Below are 24,108 nucleotides of genomic sequence, written 5' to 3'. Positions count from 1 at the left end.
GAGAAGCAATGGGAAGAAGAGCAATCATATTTAATTCAAGGCAATTTGGTCTAATATGGATTGAAGGTTGAAGTCAAATATCATAATGGACTGGAAGTTTTAAGTTTGGTCAATAGGGATTAGAAGTTGTCCACTAGCGGACCAGTCATTAAACTCCCCTATTTATCAAGTTTTTGACAGATAGTTATGATCTGCTAACAAACTTCGCGCATTGCTAGTTGCTATGATGTTGCATTCTGCAAAGTCTATATAAAGGAAGCTTCACTGAAGAGAAACTAAATTTTTTATGCTTAGTGTTTGGTTTATAATCTATACAGAATAAAGAGAGAATGTTCTTCATACCTATTGAATCTTGGTGAGGAGACCGGGATATTTCATGGAAGCAGCAGCAGTCATAAGGAACAGACTAAAAACCTAGAGAGAGGGAGAAAAAATCCATCTAGATGAACATAATTACAAGAAATGATGGTGCATCTTCCCTTCCCTATCAGGCCCACCAAGGAGAAGCTGCCATCTAAGTTGTCAGAGTACTTCATATCCTCAATAGCACCACAGAAATCCATACGAATGGAATACTGCGATCCAAGATAAGCAGTTTGTAAAATCTCTTCAGATGCCATTTTCTTACATGCAAGCGATTGCAGATACATGGAAAACCAGAGGATGTCATGCTGGCTGGGTTGAATTCACATTCTTAACCATCAGGCCAGCACATGTATGGCATTCACAAGTTTCTGGCTTGTACTTGGAGGAGCGGATCTCATCATAATACTAAGCATGAAGGCTATCAACTGTATAAAAATTTGATTAATGATACCAAAATCTCCATAAGATTTATCGGAAAAGCGATTGTGCTTGAGTGCTTACCGATACAAATCCAACACACAGGATACTGAAGCCTTTGAATTTAATTGGTGCATCCTCTGACAGGAACCAAGCTAAAGGAAAAAGAAGGCTGTCCTTCAGTTTATGGTCTTTAAATTTAACCAGTGTTTTCTGGAATAACCAATTAAATACCTGTTAGAGGAGTGAAGGCTAATGGAGATACAATTGCAGCAAATGAACTGATGCCAGTTATACATCCTTGGACCATTCCCTGAAGCAAGCATCATTTAGTAGACAACCAAGAAAATATTGAGACACAGCAAAGATCTCTTGGACTTATAATAGCAGTTCTAGCATTAAGAAACTAGTATCTCAGGAAAATTGGACATCAGGTTAAATATTTAATCATAATGAAGATCTATCATGGACACCAAAATGCAGAATGCTAATAATATCAACACATATAAGATTTTTTTTTAAAAAAATGCTAAAATTAAATCAGTCTTCTGGTATAGATGTCAATTAAAGTAGCCACCACCTGATTATAATAGCTCATCAGGTATCATACGAGACTGTTTATCATAAGTTAGATTTAGCACTAAATAATGCAAAAGTCCATCATTATTAATTCTAGGCAGCATTGTAATTTGATTAGTGGAAAGCAAAACATATGTGCCAACGTGTAACTTGTGAATATATGCGGGGTAAATAGTGAGGTGTGTTTTTTTTTTTTTTTGAAAAAGTGTGGAGAGTAGTGGGAAGAACCCACTACTCACCAATTTTATTCAAAGAGAAAACTGAATAATTTACAGATGGAAATTACAATTTTGAAATTCCCTGCTTAAACAGTGAGGTGTATGACCGACGAGGAAAAACAAAAGTTTCATACCAAGCCATTTAGTATCATGTGTACAGCAGCATTCCCAAGAATCCTTCTTTGGAGTGAAATCTAGGTTGATCAAGAGGCTAACTTTTAGGTTAAACAGTACTTCAGAAGTTATTGGCTCAAGCTAAATTAAGCCGGACTCTAAATGTGCCTTTGCCATGCTATGCTTATTTTAGATTTGGCATGTAAGTCATGAACAAAATTTGTCAAGGTTTTAAATACCGATTCCAATTCCTGTATCATTTTTTTGACAGTAGCAGTAGAGTATCGATACTAATGATACATACTGAACTGACAGATTCAGAAAAAAATGAAAATTCATTAGAACTGACTAGTATGGACAATCTATACACTGGTATAGATTGGTACAGGCTGTAGGTCTAGTTCGTACTAGTACAATTGTTTCGGTATATTAACACTTATACCAATGTTAGTTTTGTGCCAGAAAGGGTAAGGTGCCTATTGTACCATCTCATTCCAGCTTTTCCGGAAACCATCATTTCAATAGTGCCTTCTACTTTTTCTTGTTACTTTTACTCTGGTGGGTTTGATAGTATCTCTACTACTTTGCATCACATTTATTTGAGGCATGCCATACTATCCCGAACCGTCTATATAGAGCATACTGTACCATACTGGTTTGGTACCGATAGACCATATGAGAGGCAACTATCAAACCGGCCCCTGTATCAGGCATATCAATATAGTGACAGAGTAAGACCAGTATAGGGCCCAGTACTGAGATAGTGTATCTTCCTTTTTTTTTTTTTTTTTTTTTTTGCTTTCTTCTCTCCCATCCATCAACTAAATCTTTTTCACCATAACGCACAAGGCGCAAGACTCAAGAATTTTCAGAATCATAAACCCACTTAATTTGGTTGTGATTGGAATCTAGGATGGAAATATCAAGTGTCAAACTTATATTGTCCAAAGATTGATCCCGGTTCATATACCGAGAGAGCTAGACTCTACACTTTATGTTAACTCCTTGAAAAAAGACATCAATTTTAAAATCAATGATAGATCATCCAATTCAAGATCTAAAGCGTTGAATATGATCTACACTACAAAAAATACATAGAAATCAAAATTCATGTATTTTCGTGATCTCTAACATATGCATCACGTTGTTGCAAAAATAAATGGTACCAATTGCACTAGTTAGTAAAATATATGATAACGAACATAATTGAAAAATCCATTTTTTGATCATGATTGACATATTTTAAAATAAGGATAGAGTAAATTGACTAGTTTTGATCATTAGATCAACGTAAAAAATGGTATCATGCTATTAAATGATTAGATTAGAAAGCACCAAATGACATGAATTTTTGTTTTTTGGCATTTTTTGTAGTGTAGATCACGTTCAACTGTTTGGATCTTGAACTTGGATGGTATGTATGTATGTATACATGTCACTCATAGGACATTTAGGACACTTAGTGATACTTCTTGACACTTCATACCATCCCATTATGATGTCATCTTGGTATATATCCACATTTGTCAATTCTTTATTAAAGTTTTCGATAAGTTGTATGTACGTATGTATGTATATGATAAACATGTGTCCTCATGTCTAATTTTTAGAAGATTCCTGCCTCAGATTCTTTTGGCACTTGACACCCATGTCACTAGTCCAAGTAATATTGCCTTCTACAGCCTACTTAGCCACCTTTTTGCATTTTTCTTATCAATTATTGTGTTAATGCTATGTTTTTGCAACTGATAAGAGTATTGATGTAAGTGACCAAGTCATGCCTTCTGACACATGCTGAAAGTTTTGTATTGTTAATTTATTGCAAAATATGTTAAAAGGTTCGAATAAATACCATTTGCACAGATTATTTTCGGATTTACATGAATCCATGGATCGAAAACCACTAAGTCCAGCAATAATGTAACTCCAAGATTTTTTTTTTTTCAGTCCAAACACTAATTTGTTCTCAACTTTTTCAAGAAAATAAGAAGGGGCGAAGAATATTTAGAATGGAATGTTGATCAAGTCCAAAAAATTGGATGATCATTCCGAGTAAATGGGCTTAAGAGGCTTCTGGATTCTTGGTTGACTCATTCCCACCTGAAATGGTGGAGAATGAGCTGAAAGGCATTTAAACACACATACCAAGTGGTACCATGCAGTAGTTTGGTTCACATTCCCATGAAGGGCTAGTTCAGGCTAGCCCAGGCCAGATTTGACTAAATCCAAGGCACAACAGCCCCTCCCATACTGGCTCCTGGCTGATGCAATATGTGCAGACTAGTATGGGGCCGATGCAGGCAGCTTTTGGAATCATGGTAGAAACTAAGAAAGCCTTATTTTAGCAAGGATTAGCATTTGACGCAGAAAAATCTAGATGAATGTTGGTATAAGTATGATTGAAATAATAATTAGTAGTCCAGGTGATAACCAGTAAATTCATCTAAAATTAATTGTACCCTAACAAATGCTACAAATGGAAACTATTCATATATATACGTTTAAAAAGATATAAATCTATCTTGTCTAGTACTACTCTGATAATAAGATAAATAAATCTAAGATAATAAATTTTAAAAGTTTGCCATGATAATCATCAAAGTCTATTTTTCCATCAAAATAGTTTCGACTATAAAGCATAATCTAAGTCAAGATTTATATAAATCTAAGATAATAAATATTAAAAATTTGCCATGATAATCATCAAAGTCTATTTTTCCATCAAAATGGTTTTGACTATAAAGCATAATCTAAGTCAAGATTGCTATAGAATTGTGCAAAATGTTTTGATTTGTCAAATTATTGTCAAAGAATTTTTGGCTTAGAAGGGGCTTGCCATGAGCTCTCAAAACATAGCTGGTATAGGGAGATCTACATTGTGGGCTACAATTTAAGCACATATACCAAGGAATAGACATCTAAGTTCTCCTTGACTTAGACATTGCATAGACAAAAAAGAGGGAAGATGACAGGAGAACTATATTAATTGCTAAAAGGCCATAAATGTAAACAGAGAACAGGGAATATGTAAAAATACTAATAACCAGAACAGTAAAATGTCTCAAACCGGTATTCCAGTGATCTGAATGTGGCTTTCTTAAATTTATGAGAATAGAAGTTATTTGTATCGAAACCAAATTAACATTTCAACATTATGAATTAGTACCTGCTCGCTTGGTCCAACTTTTTTGGATACAATGCTCCTTATCTGCTCGAGTGGAGGTAAGAATTTATGCTCAACAGAAGAAAAGGAAAGCACAGAAAGAAAGAAGGAAAGAAATCTAGAGCAATCAATAGAAAAGCACTCACACATGGTTGGATGAAAACACTCAAAACTATAAATATTGCAGCTAAATAGGGAACCTGCAAATAAATGCAATATCATTGTGAAATATAAACTTTGAAGAAAGGAAACTGTTGTGTTTAGAAGAAAACATAATTGGTAGATTATATGTAAAAGAAGAGCAATGTTAAAATAGCAAACCAGACTGAAAAACATGTATAACCCATGTACCCATGCACATGGCTACCATCCCTAACAGCAATTATGTAGATGCTAACCTGTTAATTCAGCATCACCTTCCTTTTTTAGCATTTTTTTTTTAATGAACTATTGACATCAGTATGTGACAAAAATAATTGCAGAAGCATATTGTGACAGCTCAATATAAGACTCCATGCTAACTAGCACCCAGTTCATTATTGTTGAATATCATCTTTGTATTAATCTAAGCAACCAATAATGCCACATGTGATGAAGGATTCAAAAACTGCATGTTGGCCCCCTACTAGCTGATATGTACTATACCTGCCAAGGACTGGCACAGGGGAACACGACTCAAACTAATTTTAGTGAACCCAGCTCAAATCATCCCTATCGTCTGGTGTCAGCATGTACCACCCAAAGCCACATTATATCAAGGCATATCAACACATACTGCTTGGCATGCCTTTCTTTCTTTTAGCTTATCTGTATCAAGGCATATGGACACCATATTGAACCCATATCGAGGTACATACCCACAAGCAGGTGACCAGTATAGGTCTATAACTTGATATTTAAATCCATGGATCTAGGACACAATAGGTTTCTACAAGTAGTAAACACGCATCTTCATATAGACTCAAAAATTGCAAAACAAACTTCAATAAAACCAAGTAAAAAAAATAATAGCTAAATTAGGTCAAACTTCTTGCAGATTTTCTAACAGAATATAAGAATATTAAGTTCATGGGTTGCTAAATGAAACAAAAACCATAGTACAAATTATCAGTAAAATAAATTCAAATGGAGAAGAGTCAAAACTGATATTTAGTTTTATCCTTAAAACCTTCATATTGCAAAATACTTGTTCCATTAAAATTTCAGATGAGTAGTGTCCGTAGGAAGAAATAAGGTTGCAATCCAGTCCCCCTCCCCTACCCACTCCCTTTTTTCCGACCAACCCCTCCTGAGCTTCTGCTCCAATTGGCTCTTGCACACTGTATATACTGGTCAGCACAAAATCCAAGTTATTCTTTTTATTGGAAGGATACTGGTTTTCCCTTTTACTAGCAAGTTAAAACCTTACTTTTAACAAACCCATCAGTATGCTTCTATGTCTAATTGTTAAGGCCTGATAGACATTGTTGACCCCTTCCCGATCAGCTCAAGCTTTTAGAGTCTGGGAGCTAGTTAACATGGTAGCAGATCTAAAGACCATTTGCTCAAACCTTATTTAGACCAATTTTAGTTTATATCACTCATTTGTTATCTTGAGTCTTTTCACTTCTTGATTCATTCCCAGTTGTTATCTTGAGTTGTTCTCGACTTTTTATGCCTACACATGCATGGTCTGGGCTTGCGTGGGGGCATTATTAAGGCCTGATATACATTGTTTAGCCCTTCCCTAACTGCTTGAGTTTTTGGAGTATAGTGGTTAGTTAACACTAACCATGAAACATCACAATGATATGATTTGCTGACTGTTTTAAGAATGTTCCAGAATATATGGAACATAACGTAAGCATGCAAAACTGCTGGTTAAAGATAACCTATGAAAATAAGCCACTTCATGCTCATAACAGGATTTCATTAGGAAGATCGTGGGGAGGGAGGCATGCACACAGAGATAGATAGATAGATAGAGAGAGAGAGAGAAGATTATGAGGAGGAAAGAGAGGGGATAAAGAGAATCAATACATCTATTTCTAGAATCTAGTTATTAAATGATTTTAAGAAATTACAGAAACAATTAGATTTCTTGGATGAAAGACAGAACCACACAAGTAATGGATCTTAATTCCAGATAAAAATGTATATATTTCAACATCCCTAGTCAACTTCCAAGCACCAATTTCAGTCTGTGTTAATCTAATTCACTGGAATCCATCTAGTGTGTGTATTGGAAGTTGAACAACTTTGGATAAAAATAACCCTAGCCAGTTAAGGCGCAGTCTTAAAAATACTTTGTTGAAACCTGAGTTCAGAATGATGGAAAGGTTCATATATTGATATCAACCTCTGTCAGTTTTCTGGAGGTAGATTTGACTCATAAAAACAAAAACAGTATTATGTTAAATAATCTGTCTTGTAAATGAAGTTGTTTCAAAATCAGCTTTGCCGAAGCAGGGTAAAGATGAAATGAATTATCAGTATACATGACTTGTTATTTTTTGACTTTCTTGTGTAGGTTTATCATATAAAAAAAACATGATAGAAACATATACTAGTTACAGCAAAGATATTGACAGATGGACATGCAAAATTAGAAGAAAAAGCCACAAGTTAGGAACATCTATGACCATGTTTTTGTATTTATGTATCCATTTATGTATATGAACAGATGCATAAATTGGTTCAGACATACACTAATAGATTTTAGAAGAAACTAACAGTTAATATAAATAACCATCACGAATAGATAAACCGTCTAAGAGCAGGACCACGATGCAAATTAACAGGCTTAGGGAAGAAATTACCCAATATGACCATGCAATGCTGTAAAGAAAAATCTGCAGAATTTTGTGAGAAAATTTCAGCAAGTCAGAATTCAGTAATAAGGGGCTAATAATAATAATAAAAAAAAAATCAAATATGAAAGAAGATGATCAAAATGAAAGGAAATTACATGTGCACAACTTGCCAAAAGGCCTATGTTAAGGAGTTTCTCCTCACCCAAAGTGGGAATTAATAAGTGCATCAGGAAGAGCTGCAAAACGAGCCATTCTTAGATGAAAACTATTTGCTAGTTAGCTTCTTGTCAATGCATGTAGCCATGCATGCACATGAGTAAATATGAAATCTTTACAGAAATTATACAAGCAAACAATGTCAAACACCATCGAGAAAAATCATACCTGTGAAAAGGCTCCTGCAATCCCAATGATCAGCAGCAGATCAGCAAATTGATCTTTGCTAAACTGAAACTGTGCTTTCAGGTAGTACTGTGTTGATATCAAATAAAAACTGGTAAGTTATCAGAACCTTCAAGACAGGCATGTAGAAATTAAAGTTATACGTGAAGGAATCTGCACACAAAACTCCTAATTTATAAAAATACTCACAAATTGAAAGTTGAAAAACATATGGAAGAAGAAAAAACTGTAGATGCAAATATGCGTTGACTTTAATTTTTAGAAAGGTGAGCTGTTTCTCATTGAAAAACAAACTGAAATGACCAGGGCATCTATTCTTCCATAAATCAGTTGCACAAACATGATTTCAATTATAGTTCAATATTTTTCTTAGAGTATCAGAAGTTGGCCTTTCCTTCTTAACGTCTACAGCTCAAAAGATCAATTTGGACAAAGCCCACAAGCATGGGCATTAGGTTTTCATTTCAGTTGCTCAAATTGATGTGTTCGTATTCAGTTGAAACTTGAAACAGTAAATAGTGAAATGCAGATGAAAAGCTTGGCTTAATGCCCATCAATATACACAAAAGTCAACAAGCCAAAAGATGAGCAAAGCTAAGTCTCTATTTATTCTTGCCATTATATCCTAGGAAAAAATGACATTCAAGGATGGTAAACCTACTTATGATGAACTGCCCATAAATGCAATTGGGCTATCTTGAGGTGCATTTTCGGATTAACTACCGAAGTTGCTGTCCTAAACTCTTCTCAAGGCTTAATTTATGCTTATCAACAATTATGTTGCCAAAATAATGGTCATGAGGAGTAAGTTGGGACCTAGGACCTTTAATTCATCATAAATTCGCATGTTCTAATATGTGCATTTTCTTAGTTAGCTCTTGTTAACTACCAGAATCTAAGAAAATAGATGTTGTCTATTTGGAAGACAGGAGAGGGTATTGATGAAGACAATTTTTGTGAGAGAGAGGAGAGGGAGGGAAAGAGATGGAAACATAGATGGAAAGATAGAAGGTAAGAGAGAAATTATGGTAAAATCGTTGGCAACTGTAAAATGATACACATGTTCAAAGATCATCATTTAGCCTCAAAATGACTCATCACTACAAATGTCTTGTTCAAAGATCATTCTTGATTTTGGTTGTAATAAGCTTGATGAAGAAAAAATCTAACTTTTCATACTTCCACACAATGGACTCCAGGTTTAATTTGAAGCTATCATGGCTAGGCACTAGCAGAGAATTGGAAAAGGCAGTTGAGGCTTTCCAATAGCACTTCAGTGAACTGCCTAGATGGAAGTAAATTGTAAACTGTTCAACTGTTATAATAAAGGCTGAGAGTTCTAGTCGATGGTGATAAACTGCTGACTTGTTGGTTCTTGTGCTGTGCAATTCGAAAAATTCTTAGAGCAGCTAAAAGGTGACTGGAACAGCTGTTCAAAATCAAATACTAACAAGGTAAATCTGTAGACATCTGCCAAAAGTGGATTCAGATGCAGCTCTGGGGAAGCAGATCTCTCAAAAACAAATTCTCAATAGTCAATAAGAAGCTGGTGTGGGAGCTAGTTCCCTGAAAGATACCAAAGCTGGTGCAGCACCCTATATAGAAGCTTTTTGCTACTGAGAGACAGAAATGCATCGCCAGTTCATTATCTTCAGATATCACAAACATGCTGTGCAGCTGTATAGGGTTACCTAGGAAACACATGTTGGTGATCATCTTGCTGACCTGGACAGCCTCCCAAGCAATAGGCCTTGTTTATTACTTGGACTTGTGTAGGCAATTTGCTAACTATGAAATATACATTTTAGCTGCATGAGGGGTAGAATCAGAGATCAACATAATTAACAGAAAAGTATTTTATGTCAAATATGCTCTCTAGTCTAGATACTTGCTTCCAAACTTTCTTGGATTTCTTTAACCTTCTTTGATCATTTTACTCCTTTCCAATATATAGTTTTAGTCAACAAAAGAATAAGATGAGTTTGACAATACCATATTTCAAGCATAATTTACTGTAGATAAAGCAAATACAAAAATGAATCTCAAATTAGTAGAGGACAAGAGGTACCAGTAATGCACTCTGAAGACCACTTTCAGCAAGACTGTTGAAAAATACAACAATTGCTGCTCTTGATAATGTCGTGCTGCATGATAGGGAAGCAAAAGTTTGAGACTTATTCAGTGAAAGCATTAGTCAAAAGTTGAGTCAATTTGGTATGAAAATGCACACATGTTACGGGTTGTGAAATAATGAACAACACACATACTTCCAATGAAAGACTTCTGTATTAAAAGACAATGCTGCTCCATGTCCTTTATATCAATAAACTTACAAGGAATTGCCATATTAGGTTCCCTATTCTATGGAATAAATGTCTGTAAGAAATATCACTTACTCTCACGCATAGAAAAGTGATGATAAAACATGTACAAGTATCTATGGACAACTATTGTATAGTTGGACATGACAAGTTGAGGTATCAGTATTGTCAAAGTCAAAGCCAAATATCTCGAGCAAAAAATTAAAAAGGAAGCATTTTTTTTCTTGAAAGAAAAAAATATTAGACATTTGAAAAACAAAACAAAAAATACATCATCTTTCTAGTCCATTCTTTTCCTTACCATAATTAGAATCATGTTATAATTTCTCTTTATTGTATACTTTGTACCTCAAAAACTGATACATCGACCATATCAAACCTTGTCTTCATCTCTCTTCATTTAGACAGTGTAGAACATAAGGTAGGTTTCCTTGCCACCAACCTGTCTTATAAGTTTCATGTATCGTCCTCGATTGCCTTGATAAGAAATTTAATGCAGGAGTTAATTCAAGTTCACAAACTTCAACTGATCATACCTTGATGCATAAAGTCGATTCTGCATAGATAAGATTTGCAAGTATAGGTTGAAATAAATTCTTTTCATCAAAAATGAAGAAAATATTTTGAAAGCTAGGTAGACAAAGAACAAGTGCATGACACCTACAAGAGATAGGTAAGGAGCAGTTTGTAAACTAGATCAAGTTAAGGCAAATAACCTCAACCGTAGGCATACACACCGGAAAAAAAAAAATTTTCCATCATGAGCTACAAAAAGTATATAGAGACAAAACTTATCAATGAAAATTTAAAATTTTGTAGCTGCACCTAAGATATCACTAGACAGCATTATACTAATAAGGAAAAATCATGATTTTCTCATAGGATACTAAAAGAAAAAACACACATATCTTTCAGGCATAATGAAAATTTCCCCTGCTATCCCTCTCTTGCTGCAGATCACTGCAAACTCGTAACTCATAGTGCATGTTTAATGTATTCCACCATAGCTTTCAATGAGTGAGACTAAATTAAACGAAGTTTGTCAATGAAATAAAAAACAACAGACCTTGACCATTTGAGTCAAGATTGAGATCAGCAAACAGCTTATCATTTTCTCAACTTCGTTCCAATTTCCCACTCATCAAGAGAAAATAAATCCGATTAATAATCAAAAAATGGGGACTTGGGATTAATCTTAACTAACAGCAAACAAAGCAGCCATTCTTTTTACTATTTTCTATTTTCTTGAAGTCGTTCGACAGAAATCAAATATCGAATCAAATACCTGCTCTGCAGAATGACGATCATGTTCTCCAGCGACGGCAGCTTCCTCAGGGCCGGCAGTCTCGGAGATGACTCGCCGTCGGAGGAGGAAGGGGAACAGAGGGGGCGGGAGGCCTCCTCGGCGGCGGCGGCGGCGGCTCCGCGGTCCGTCTCGGCCAGGAAAAGCCTCATGTAAGCCGCCGCGATCACGGCAACGGTGGCGGAAACCTGGAGGCGGTGGAAGAGGATGAGAGAGAGAGTTTAAGGGGGGGTGAGGAAGACAAGGGGAGAGAAAGAGAGGAAGAGGAGGAAGAAAATAGAAAGACCTGGAACGTGGAGGAGGTGGAGAGGAAGCGGGCGACGAAGGTGCCGGAGACGAAGCCGGCGGCGGAGACGCCGGAGAGCACGCCGAAGGCCGACGCTCGCCGCCGCTCCCCGACCTTGTCCGCCTGCGCCAGGGGGGAGAGAGAGGAAGAGCACATCAGCTTTAGACACGGGGCACGCTTCCAAAATGGTTTTTCCAAATCCGGTACGGTCCACGGAAGACTTTGAGATTCGCGCTGGTAATCCGGCGAGGCCCTGCCCTCTCCGCGCCATATTTAAAAAGTTCCAGCATGGGATTTACATCATAGCGGACATACCGACGGTATACTGGTATCGATACTGAATCCAATATCGAAATTGTAAGCTTTATTCTTTTCCCATTTCAAAATTACACATTCATCGGAATAATCAAGAATGATTAATTTTAAGTATGTTTGGATAAGTCTAGTATATCTCCCGCAATGAAGCAAATACAACCACAAATAACTTATCCATTAGGATATTATATTTTATGTCAACATATTATTAATTATTATGATATATGACATATAATATATGATCATATAATCATTAATTTTAATAATAATAAATATTACTAAATTATTATAATACATCATAACTATATTAATCTATTATTAATGTATTATTATTTTATATAATCAATTTTGTTACAAGTTGTAACTTTATTTAAATACTATATTCATATTATCAAGATATTCTACATAATAGAATAGAAATATAATAATATAATGTAATCTCCTATATTTTAATTGTATATTTTGTATATTGCATTATATGCTATATAGTTATCATCATCTATATTGTAATAATTATTTGATATGTCTTTAGATATAATTATATCAAATATAATTGTGTGCGCGCAGTGCGTGCGTATTATGGTAATTAATGGCATTTAATATGCTATCTTATAACATTCATATTTATATAATAATCATAATACTATTTTATTTTGTAAATAAATAACATACAATATAGAACATATTGCATTTCATGTATAATTTATTGGAATTATGTGTAAAAAAATACTTTATTATATTACTCAAGCATAAATCCAACATTAAATAAATGAACAAACTCCTTTATTGGGTATCATCTTAAATCCTTTTGTGCAAATTCAGTGCTTATTGGAATTAGCATTCTAGCATCTAAATATATTTACTAAACATAACATCCCAAGTGGCCAGGAGCAAAAATAATCACATGAGAACGTGGATTTATATATTGGAATATATTTTTGTTTATTTTAACTTTAGCCTTTCTTTGAAAGACATGAACCATAGATCGGCGGATTAGTGCTTGTTGGTTAAGATCATGGTTACCAAGGTAGTAAATATGCATATTAGACAACTAATTTTGGTGAGTACAAGATCTAAATATATAGAAGTCCTTCCAAAACATATATACATTTCTATACAAATAATTAAGGAGATATAAGTAGTTACCACATATGCCAGTGAAAGACATTGCATGTTGCCTTCGCAAAATATGCCAGTGAACATCTTGACGATGTAGTAAATATAAAAATAAACTCTCGATCGATCATAAGCCAATATAGCTGCAAACAATGAGGTCTAGTAAATAAATTTTTTTGGTGAATTGAGGTTTTTCTCAATGTTCACATCCCTTTATTTAGCAATCATAAGTTACAGAATCAATTCTTGGATCATATATCTTTGAAGAATCTAAACTTGGTAATTATAGTGCACGAGTCTTCATACCTTTAATTTCCCTCAAAAAATAAATTTCAAATTTATATGTATCATTTAAAAGACTTTGCAATAATAGATGTAAAAGCTACAGAGGAAGTGAACATTCATCTACTATATGATTTATCATTTTAAGAAGATGGAAGGTCCTATCTTATACATTGCCAAAGATATATGCAACTTCATGAAAATGATAGTAAAATTATTTTAATAATACAAATCTGTGACATTTACAATGACCAGGCTTTTACATTTTGTGACTTGATGTCATGTCACAATATTCTCTCTTTGGAAGTGTAGTTACGTATACCGATTTGGTGATTGGCTTGGGTGACGAGAAGTTTGACTTGTTTATTAAGACATCTTAGCAACAAACCCATCAGCTATGCCAAGCCTAAGTTTTGGTTGCTTGGGCTTCAACTTCAAGTCAAGCGTAACCTAACCCTTTTGAACAAGCCTGGTCGCAAAGTCATTAATTTGGAGCATATACTTGAGCTATTAATCTTCAAGATTGGCTTAAGCCAAACTTTGAAAAGCAGCTTAAACTTGGATCTAACAATAGCAATAGCTATTAGCTCATCTATTTGGTGTTATTTGCTTAAGATCCTGCCCTTGGGGAGGTCTATATTTCAAATCTTTATAACGGCACTTTACTACCATATTGCCCAAATAACAACAACAATAATAACAATAAACTTGAGAAAGCTTTTGTGCATCACGTGCGGTGTAATAAAATTAATGTGGAGCACACCGTTTAATCACATTAGAGCACATAGTGTACTTAATGATGGGACAGGCATTTAATGCTGATCAACTTTTTATTTTTTTAATTTTAATGATGAAAATATCTTTCTCTCCGTAGAATAAAGAATGAACAGTATTATTACTTCTTGATGTCTTATATTATTTTTCATGAATATATATGATGTCTTGAATAATATATATGACTTTCTATATTTTTATGATATTCTGAGCAATATATATAACTTTCTGATATCTTGTATGACTTTCTGTGAATATAGATGACATCATGAATAATATATATGACTTTCTGTAAATATATATGACATTCTGAATAATATATATAACATTTTAATGCCTTATATGATTTTTGTGAATATATATGATATTTTGAACAATACATATGACTTTCTGTGAATATATATGACATCCTAAACAATATATATGGCTTCCTAATACCTTATATAACTTTCTGTCAATATATATGATATCTTGAACAATATATATGACTTTCTGATGTCTTATATGACTTCCCATATAAGACATCAGAAAGTTATATAAGATATCAAGAAGTCATATATATTATTTAAGTTGTCATATATATTGATAGGAAGTCATATAAGGTATTAGGAAGCCATAGATATTGTTCAGGATATCATATATATTCACAGAAAGTCATATATATTATTTAGAATGCCATATATATTCACAGAAAGCTATATAAGATATTAAAAATCATATATATTATTTAAGATATCATATATATTCACAGAAAGTCATATATATTATTCAGGATATCATATATATTCACAGAAAGTCATATAAGGCATTAAAAAGTCATATATATTGTTCAAGATGCCATATCTATTCACAGAAAATCATATATATTATTCAGGATGTCATATATATTGACAGAAAGTCATACAAGATATCAAAAATCATATATATTGTTCAGGATATCATAAAGATATAAAAAGTCATATGTATTATTTAGGATGTCATATATGTTCATAAGAAGTCATACAAAGCATCAAGAAGTAATAACACAATCCTTTCTTTTTCTATAAAAAAAAAAATATTTTCATCAATAAAAATTGAAAAAAAAATTGAGCAGTATTAAATATCTGTCCCATTATTAAGTATGCCGTATGCTCTAATGTAATTGAGTAGTGAGCTCCACATCAATTTTATTGCATCGTATGTGGTGCACATAGAATTACTCCAATAAACTTTTAATGCGAATTGGAGTGGGCCTGTTATATAGAGTCATGGGCTTTAGTGGAACCTTGCTCAAGACACATATACACACGAGTTAAACTCCCTTTACAATAGACAGGGCACCAATATTGCTTTTGCACCAATATTACTTTGGCATTACTTAGGTTCTTTTTTTTTTCTAGATTGAGAAGGGGCTCTAACACCACCCCTGATTCTACCAAACGGGATCCTCTATGGTATAACTTTTACACCATAGGTGTAGTACCATTATAAATAGTTGCCACATCCATCTTGAAACATCCAACTCTCCTTCATCTCCGCATGCACTATGTATTGCACTAAAAAGTGTTTGGCTATGTATCCAAAATAAATAAGAGTTGCCTAACTTCAAGATAGATGACATGGCTACTATCCATAGTGACACAGGATTCTGTGGTACAAAAACCGCACTACAGATGATCTGAACTCTAATTCTATACCCATCCTCTCTCTACTACACCAAACCAAGGGTTGACACCCTTTGGAATTGAAAACCTCAAGTTGGGTGGGTTTCTTGGGTCCATTATAGACCTAGGTGCTTCAATAAAGAAGTTTTGGCCTAGACATACTAAGGGGACCATCACTTTTTAGCCTTTGAATCTATGGTTCAACCATACACTGCCAAGTTTGTTGCTTTCTCATAGGCAGGGCAAAGCAAAAGGAGGTAAAGGTAAACATTAAAAAAAAAAAAAAAAGGAAAAGGATCAAAGAGAAAAGGATGTCACAAATGTCTTAGTGTATATGTTCTCTCTAATATCTTCCCAGCTGATGGGAGAATAATAAACTACAAAAAGAGTCAACTTTATTTGTTTTGATTTTTAAAGAAGTCCATCCTTGTCCAGACTTTTTGACTCAAGTTGATGGAAATTTCACTAGGGCCAAAGAAAATAAAAGGGAAGGAGACATGTGGAATCTCTCCACACATGTCTAGTTTGTCTAGTGCTCATGTTGCTTTGCCCTTTGGACAGGAAAAGACAATAATGGATAGGTGATGCATCCACTATCACTTTGAGGCATATGGTGCATGTGAAGCTATGAGCAAAGTGTAGGAAAAAAATGGTCCACTTGGGGCATCACCACCTTTCCGTTTTCTTTGGCTTTCATGATAGCAAAAAGATTAAGATTGGTTAACATTAATGTAACAAGATATGGATCACATGTTATTGAATAGAATTTGAATTATAAAAATTATAAACAAATCATTCACAAAAGTACTAAAAAAATCAGGATTTGCCACTTTATTATAACTTCTACATGGCAAGCTTTGAAAATTCACATGCTCCAAAGCATTATTTTTCAAAATTTGTCCAAGTTGTCATTAATTCTCTTATCTTAAAAACTATGTTTGAAGTTTCATTACTTTAGAATTTCTCATCCAAAAGTTAAGGGCCATCCACCTTTATTAAAGGATTTTTTTTTTTTAAAATTTCCATTGGAAGTGATTTCAAGGTGGCTAAAGAGTGACATCTATGTATGATGATATTATGTCTCTGCAATTTTAACCTTTAAATTCAAAAGGATGGCTTTAAGACACTTTTGATATTTAACTTTTGCGTTAGGCATTTCTTATGGACATACAAGCACTTTAAACCTAAACTCCGATGCAGCGGGTAAGTTCTATCTACTATATTTCATCAATATGTCAAGCCTCATATTCTTCTTTATTTTCAAAATTATCATATGCTTTCTCTTGGTGAGTGATAATGATAGATAATATCCATTACCATCATGGGCTTTTTCTATCCATCTTAACTTTCAAGCACTTTGTAGAAAGATAGCAATCCATTTATTAAAATTCAGTAATGTATGTGCAATCCACCAAAGAAATCAACATCAAAAAAAAAATGTTCATGATTTGGGTATCTTAGACTAAGATATTCTGCATTTTGTATGCTTGATCTCATAGCTCTTTAGAACTTACGAGATTAATGAGTATCGAATAATAATTCTTCTTAGGGTAGGCAGAAAGTAAAAATGGTAAATAACTATGTAATCAGTGTCATTTTGTTATTTATCCATGTGAAGAGAAAGCACAATTATATTAGGATTGAGCAACAAAGTGCCAAAGTATTGCTTCCATGAGATTATCTTTTTCTTCCTCCCATGCATCAAGTATGCTGTGATTGAAGGTGCATGCTGATCAAGCAAATGGAACCTCTTGATGGTTGTCAAGAGGCTTAAGATCAAATCCCACATTGACCTTTCTCTCTCTCTAAAAAAAATACTTTCACATTCAAACTCCTAACTTTTTTTTTTTTGATGGAAATTCAAACTCCTGACTTATTATGGTCTATCTAACATTTCTTTTCAGTTTTAGTAAATGATACCCATAGGAAATGGCCACACTGGAAAGAGATAAGGCTTCTTCCAGATGCCCCTACAGCACCCAACCTTGGTGAAGGCAGATTACAAATCTAGGCCTCTTAGCAGACAACATGGTCCCCACAAGTGCAAATCCTAAGGTCCCCACAAGTGTCATATAAAATTTCAATAGAAAAAGGATATAACAAAGTTGTCTCTTAATGGAGTGTCCTGTTTTTGTTTTTTCCATCATAAGGGAAAAACCTAGAAGCAAACACATCCTATGGGTGCAGTCAACCTTTATTCTCAATAGTTTTGCAAGACAAACTTCATTACTAATGGAAGGTTTGTATTATTGAATCTACTTTCCAACAAAAGTGACATTTTCTCTATATATACCTTTACTCAGGTTAAATTGGTACAATACATACCTAAGGGAATAATAGCAGTTGTCATAGGAAGGGTCAACAAGGCCTTCCGACCATATCTGTCTGATAGATTGCCAATTAAGGGAGTGACCATGAGAGTTCCCAACCCTGTGATCTGCAAAAAATAGGTTGCTAGGTGTTAATTATGTAAATTAAACTTAATCTCGTTCATTGAACAATACAACCATTGTATTAGATGTTTTCTTTAAGAAGCCAAAATAGTTCTTTAGATGTTTTGTTCAGCCGCATAATCTTGTAATGGAATATTACAATTAGAACTTTACTAGAAAAATAATTAACGAGGTAAAGAATTATTGCCAGGGAACAATATTAAACCTAAGAAACACACGCTAGAAATGAGGAGCCATTGCCTAGATGGTGTCCGAAATTGGAGAAGTGGACACTAACAAAAGCTTTGTATCTCCACTTGTAAAACAGACACATCTTTATCTAGAGCCAGATCTCTTGATTTCTTAAAAAATATTAATTTTTAAAAATATATAATTGAGAGTATTTTCTAAAATTATATATATAAATAATTTATTTAAATATTTTATATTTTAGATTTAAGCTGTCGACTCACCAAAATTATTTATATCAGTTTCAACTCATAGAATCATCACACAACTTGTAGAAGTTATGCTAACTATAATAGGCTCAGATTGTATCTTTTGTGTCAAAAAATAATTTTTCTTTTTTTGTAACATCGATGTTGGACTGCATAGCATCTACTTCAAGATTTATATAGATAGATAGAAGAAAAAAACTCGAGTGCTTTGAACTCTTTCGAGTTATTTGAAAATCTAAAGCAAAATGCAGTCTAATAATTTATGTCATGAAAAAAATCAACCATTCTTTCGCATGGGAGGTACAATCCAAACCCAATTATAATATAACTACTCAATGATATAAAGATTTATATTATATTTGATTATATCATATCATATCACAGATACCATATTATGATATATCATATTATATATATATATATAATATGATATATTCATCTAAATTTGAGAATTCATGCTTTTGGTTTATAAATAAAAGTAATTGAAAAGGATATGAAAATATTACACAATATTCCAAATGAATAGTTGGTTCCACATGGGAAGTAATAATGTGATATGAAAGAGACACGTGGAAGGCAAATGGAAAGGAGACATAAGATTGTTGTGGCGGACAAGGAAAGCTAACCTGACGTGACCTTGGTAGACATTGCAAGGTTCACATAAAGAGATGGTTTCATGGTTCATCTTGTCATGCTTATATACAAATTACAGGTAATTAGTCTATCTAATATTAGACTCAAGAGTTCTAAGCATTTTGGTGAGGCTTTACTTAGGACGTTATTTGTTTCCATATTATGTGTACTGCATCAATAAAACCTTGTTCTCCAATAATAAAAGAATAAGAATTAACATATATATGCATTTATATTGTGCTGTTAGAAGTCTAATTAAATTGCTTTTTGAGTATAAAATGCTTGGTGGATATAAACCAAGGTGAAGTCCTATAGCTACTCTTACAAGTAAATTAGAATACTAATGGAGAACTAAAGCATAGAATTCAAAAAATAGGATCAAATATAATCTAAAGACAAACGAAATTGATTGATTAGCCAAAAGGTATTTTTGTTCATATTGCAATTTAAAATTTATAAATGGCTCATATTAATCGCTAGGATCGGTATTTTATCTTTACTTATTTGCACTTTGTGGGCCATTATTGTTATACATCGTAGTTATCTTTTCTCCACTACCCCTATATTGAATAGTTATACCTCATGTTTTAGATGATAGTACCCCACTCTTCTCATGTTTTGGACAGCGGTAACATAGATGTAACTACCCTAGTCCTCCCATATATGGATAGTAATAACTGCTAGCCAATCATCATCCTTGGAGTCCGATCCACTAAAGCCTCATCCTAGGTTAGTAATCCTGATTGTTTTGAATCTACGTCTCATTCACTTGGCTTGTACCTTGGGTGTTTCGGTCTACACTTTCCTTAGTACATCAAATTTTAGATCATAGTTATCAATCTAAATATAGTGTAAATACAATATTATCAACTTGTGGACAATCTAAAATGAAATTGTGCTACTGCTTCCTTTAGCCCACATTGGTCATGGACCTAATCTGCGCACCTATCTTTTGTAACAATCCAAGACTTTATTTAAAAAGACTGGTCGGAAAATATTGCTTGGTTCTTTTGGTCTTGTGTAATATTTAAGATCTATCGGTACATAGTAAATATGGGACTAAATATATACCGGTATGATATTTTCATGAGGTTATCATCTTGGATGCTAAAAATGCTAAAGCATATGCTGAGAGCACACAATCAGTTCGAACTTGTAAACAGATTAAATATCGCCAAGGTTGGGTTGGCTTTTCTAGTACCCTGCTACCATTCTTCCAGTAGGCTTGTTTCGGGACAGGAGCAAACCTTTCTCAATCTCCATTGAGACATATGCAATGGATATCCACTTTCGAAGAAGACACTCAATCCAAACGTCAAGCACTGATTGGTTTTAGATGATAGTAGATTGGTGATTATTCTAGACTTGTTTGACTCTTTGTTTAGAATGTGGACATGGAAGGTAAAGTTTTTTTCCTCATTTTTATCTTCTAATGGAGGACAGGGAAAATCCATCCAAATTTACAGTGTTTAATAATCTTATATTCATTACTCTTCATTTAGATTCGTTTCAAGTTCAGAGGAATTTGAAGAATAGCTTTCAGTTGGATCAGAGTATCACTTGACACAATTTTCAAATTCAGTGAATATTCTTAGAGGTTAGCAGTTGCTTGTAGAAAATCAATTTAATGCATATATACATCTTCTAGTGGTAGCTCATAGAAGAGATTTTTTTTTATTATTATTCTCAAAAACATTATTTCTTTCTTTCTTCAAAAAAGAAAAACTTGAAGGTGATATGATGCTGTATCTGGGCATGTCCAAGCCCACCAATAATGCCACTGCATAGGTATATTCATGCGAATATTTGTCTTAAAGATTTAAACATCAATTTTATCAAAAAGTATTTAAATATTAAAATACTTTTTGAGGCAATTATATAAATTTATAGGCAATGGTAAATATCATTCCGTAGTAAACAGTACTGTATGAAATTAAGTATCCATGTTATAGTTATCCTTCTCATTTGCCATTCTATATGCTATCATTGCAGTTAATATACAAGTTGCTGGACTATAGTCATGTATTTTAATCCAAACAACCAAATTTCTTTATTTTCTTGAGTTCTATCATAACTGTGATACCATTCAGTATTGGTTTTGGAGTAAGTCTCTCTCTCTTTTTTTTTTTTCAATTCTTGAATTGCAAAAAATAAAAAGAATCATCTTGGAGGAAAAAGAAGAGAACCAAAGGAGAAGTTTACCACTTGTTGGAAGCCACTGAGATAGATTGCAAGAGAGCACTCATCCCTACCGGGGCACAGCGCCTCAACGGTGATGTCGGTGATGGATGGAATCACCATGAAAGAAGAGAACTGGAAGAGGAAGGCACATGCAAACAAGTGACTCAACTCTCTAAGATCCTTCATCTCTCTCTCTCTCATTCAATCTCTCACTCACAGTCACAGATTTAGGAAAGTGAGACACCCTGAAGAGGAGCACTAGAAGGTGGTCCTAATAAATAAGAAATAGGAATGGCCTCAAGGACACAAGAAGACATTACTTTTAAGAAAGGAGTGGATACTTTGAGAAGGATAAGAGAAATGGGTGTAGCTTGCACGTTGGTTCAACGGTGTTAGCTTGGGGGTGCACTCCAACTTCTTAGCTAAATCATAAATTAATTCATTTGGATACCATGAGAACATCTGAGCATCCAATGATACTTCAGCTTGGCAGGTTATATGATTTTGTTTTATGATTGATAAAGAATCCACAAGGTTTGGTTATATGATTGATGCTAAATGAACATGCTTCCTGCCTGGATTTTGGGTCCTTTTTGTTTTGTGGTTAAAGTGGAGAGGTCTGGCTCCCAATCATATCTGGCTGTGTATATTGCATGATGGCGATTTTGTGTCCTATATGGCATACATGGGATTGCATGTTGCATTATGGATATATTAACTTATGTAGTGCATTACATTTACATGGACATACATGATTGAGAGATGATGATACCGGAAAATGAGTAGAGAACAAGGAGATAGCATAAGTGAATCAAGACAGGACACCCCCACCCAAGGAATCCACCAAATGGACAAAAAAGTAAGCTTGGCCTCAATGAAATCCACCAAAGAGTTGAAGATGCTTATCCTCAAAGGAATTCCACCAATGAGTTGAAGCTAGAAAAAGAAATCCACTTCTTGAGAACAAAACAGATTAATTTTTGGTATTCAATATTCTACTTTCAAGTTCTGCAATTACATTGATTTATAGAAACTAGAACATCTCTCTAGCCTTAAGTTTTCAAGAAAAAAATTAATAAGACATTAAACACACTTAAAAAATATAAGAAAATGATTAAAGACACTTAATTCTCAAGAAATACTCATAATAGCAGTCAAACTTAAATAGAAAAACTGTGCTTTAGTAAAATACTCATAACTCCTTTTAGAAAGCTCCAAATTACAAACTGTTTGATGTGTTGGAAATTAGACTCATAAAGCTTTCCAATCATATATGGCCCACACTATACAGACTTCCAGAATGATTCAATTTTGAGGTCAAAATTGATCAAAAATAGAGGATGTTACTGTCTTTTGGACTGTAGATAGTAAACTTTGTTTTCCATTGTCTTTTGCTGAGGACACTTCGGTGTCATTCGCTTTCGCTGCACCCAAGTTTTCTTTCAAACCTTCATTTTCATGCTCATTATGATAAGGAGAAAGATCATTATATTAAAAATTATAGAAATACCATAGTCATCTGGTAGTTCAATTTTATAAGCATTCTCTCTAATTCATTGAAGAACTTTGAAAGGTCCATCAGCTCGTGGCTTGAGCTTTCCATGACGTCCCTTAGGAAATCTTTTTTTCATAGATTGATCCAAACTAAATCTCCTTCCTTAAAAGCTACAGACTTTCGAAACTTATTGGTTTGATTTTGATACTTTTCATTTTGCTTAGCAATACGGTCCCGAACAAGTTTATACAACTTATTGATATTCTGGGCTTGAGTTTCAGCATCTCTGCTGAAATTATGAAAAGTAGGAAGGAGAGCCAAGTCTAATGGACTAATAGGGTTACGTCCATATATTATTTGAAAAGGACTTATTCACGTTGCTTGGCTCACTGAATGATTGTAGGCAAACTCAGATTGTGGTAACACCAAATCTCATTGATGAATATTTTTTTCAACTAAGCTTCACAGAAGGTTACCAAAGCTTCTATTAACAGCTTCTGTTTGCCCATTAGTTTGTAAGTGATGAGAAAAATTAAACTGCAAATTAGTTCCCAACTTTCTTCAAAAAGTACGCCAAAAGTGACTCGTGCTTGGGATCATGATCTGAAGTTATAGTCTTGAAAATTTCATGGAGCCTAACAATATCTCTGAAGTACAAATCAGTAACTTGAGAAGCATCCAGAGTATTGTGATATGGAACAAAATGAGCCATTTTAAAGAACCAATCAATGACCACCATATATAATTGAATCTTAATCCCTTTGAGTTCTAAGCAATTTCATTACAAAATCTAAGCTCACATCTTTCCATGGTGTTGC

General features: G+C 34.0%; 1 protein-coding gene across 2 annotated transcripts; it reads right to left on the bottom strand.

The window, feature by feature from the left end:
• Window positions 1-265: 265 nt before the first annotated feature.
• LOC105061202 (uncharacterized) lies at window positions 266-22,013 on the bottom strand. Of its 2 annotated transcripts, XM_010945176.4 has the most exons (14): window positions 21,817-22,009; window positions 18,417-18,528; window positions 13,423-13,535; window positions 11,962-12,084; window positions 11,658-11,863; window positions 10,120-10,195; window positions 8,034-8,120; window positions 7,805-7,885; window positions 7,656-7,688; window positions 5,004-5,057; window positions 4,861-4,902; window positions 1,018-1,096; window positions 868-938; window positions 266-791 (listed from the first exon to the last, which is right to left on the bottom strand). In XM_010945176.4, the coding sequence occupies exons 1-14, from the start codon at window positions 21,994-21,996 to the stop codon at window positions 702-704; spliced, it is 1,347 nt and encodes a 448-aa protein (XP_010943478.2). In that variant the 5' UTR covers window positions 21,997-22,009; the 3' UTR covers window positions 266-701. The 2 variants fall into 2 exon arrangements, with proteins under 2 accessions (XP_010943478.2, XP_073102105.1); XM_073246004.1 differs by lacking the exon at window positions 1,018-1,096 and having other exon boundaries at window positions 868-996; window positions 21,817-22,013.
• Window positions 22,014-24,108: the final 2,095 nt, after the last annotated feature.

Source organism: Elaeis guineensis, chromosome 11 (assembly GCF_000442705.2).
Source record: "Elaeis guineensis isolate ETL-2024a chromosome 11, EG11, whole genome shotgun sequence".
Classification (NCBI taxonomy): Eukaryota; Viridiplantae; Streptophyta; class Magnoliopsida; order Arecales; family Arecaceae; genus Elaeis; species Elaeis guineensis.
Note: the sequence above shows the minus strand (reverse complement) of the source record. Positions and strands in the feature narration are given on the sequence as shown.

Coding starts and splice junctions, on each gene's coding strand:
- LOC105061202 (XM_010945176.4), bottom strand. CDS start 21,996: ATGAGAGAGAGAGAGATGAAGGATCTTAGAGAGTTGAGTCACTTGTTT. Junction 8,121..10,119: donor GTCTTCAGAGTGCATTACTG/GTACCTCTTGTC, acceptor ATATCAACACAG/TACTACCTGAAAGCACAGTT. Junction 1,097..4,860: donor AAGTTGGACCAAGCGAGCAG/GTACTAATTCAT, acceptor TGCTTGCTTCAG/GGAATGGTCCAAGGATGTAT.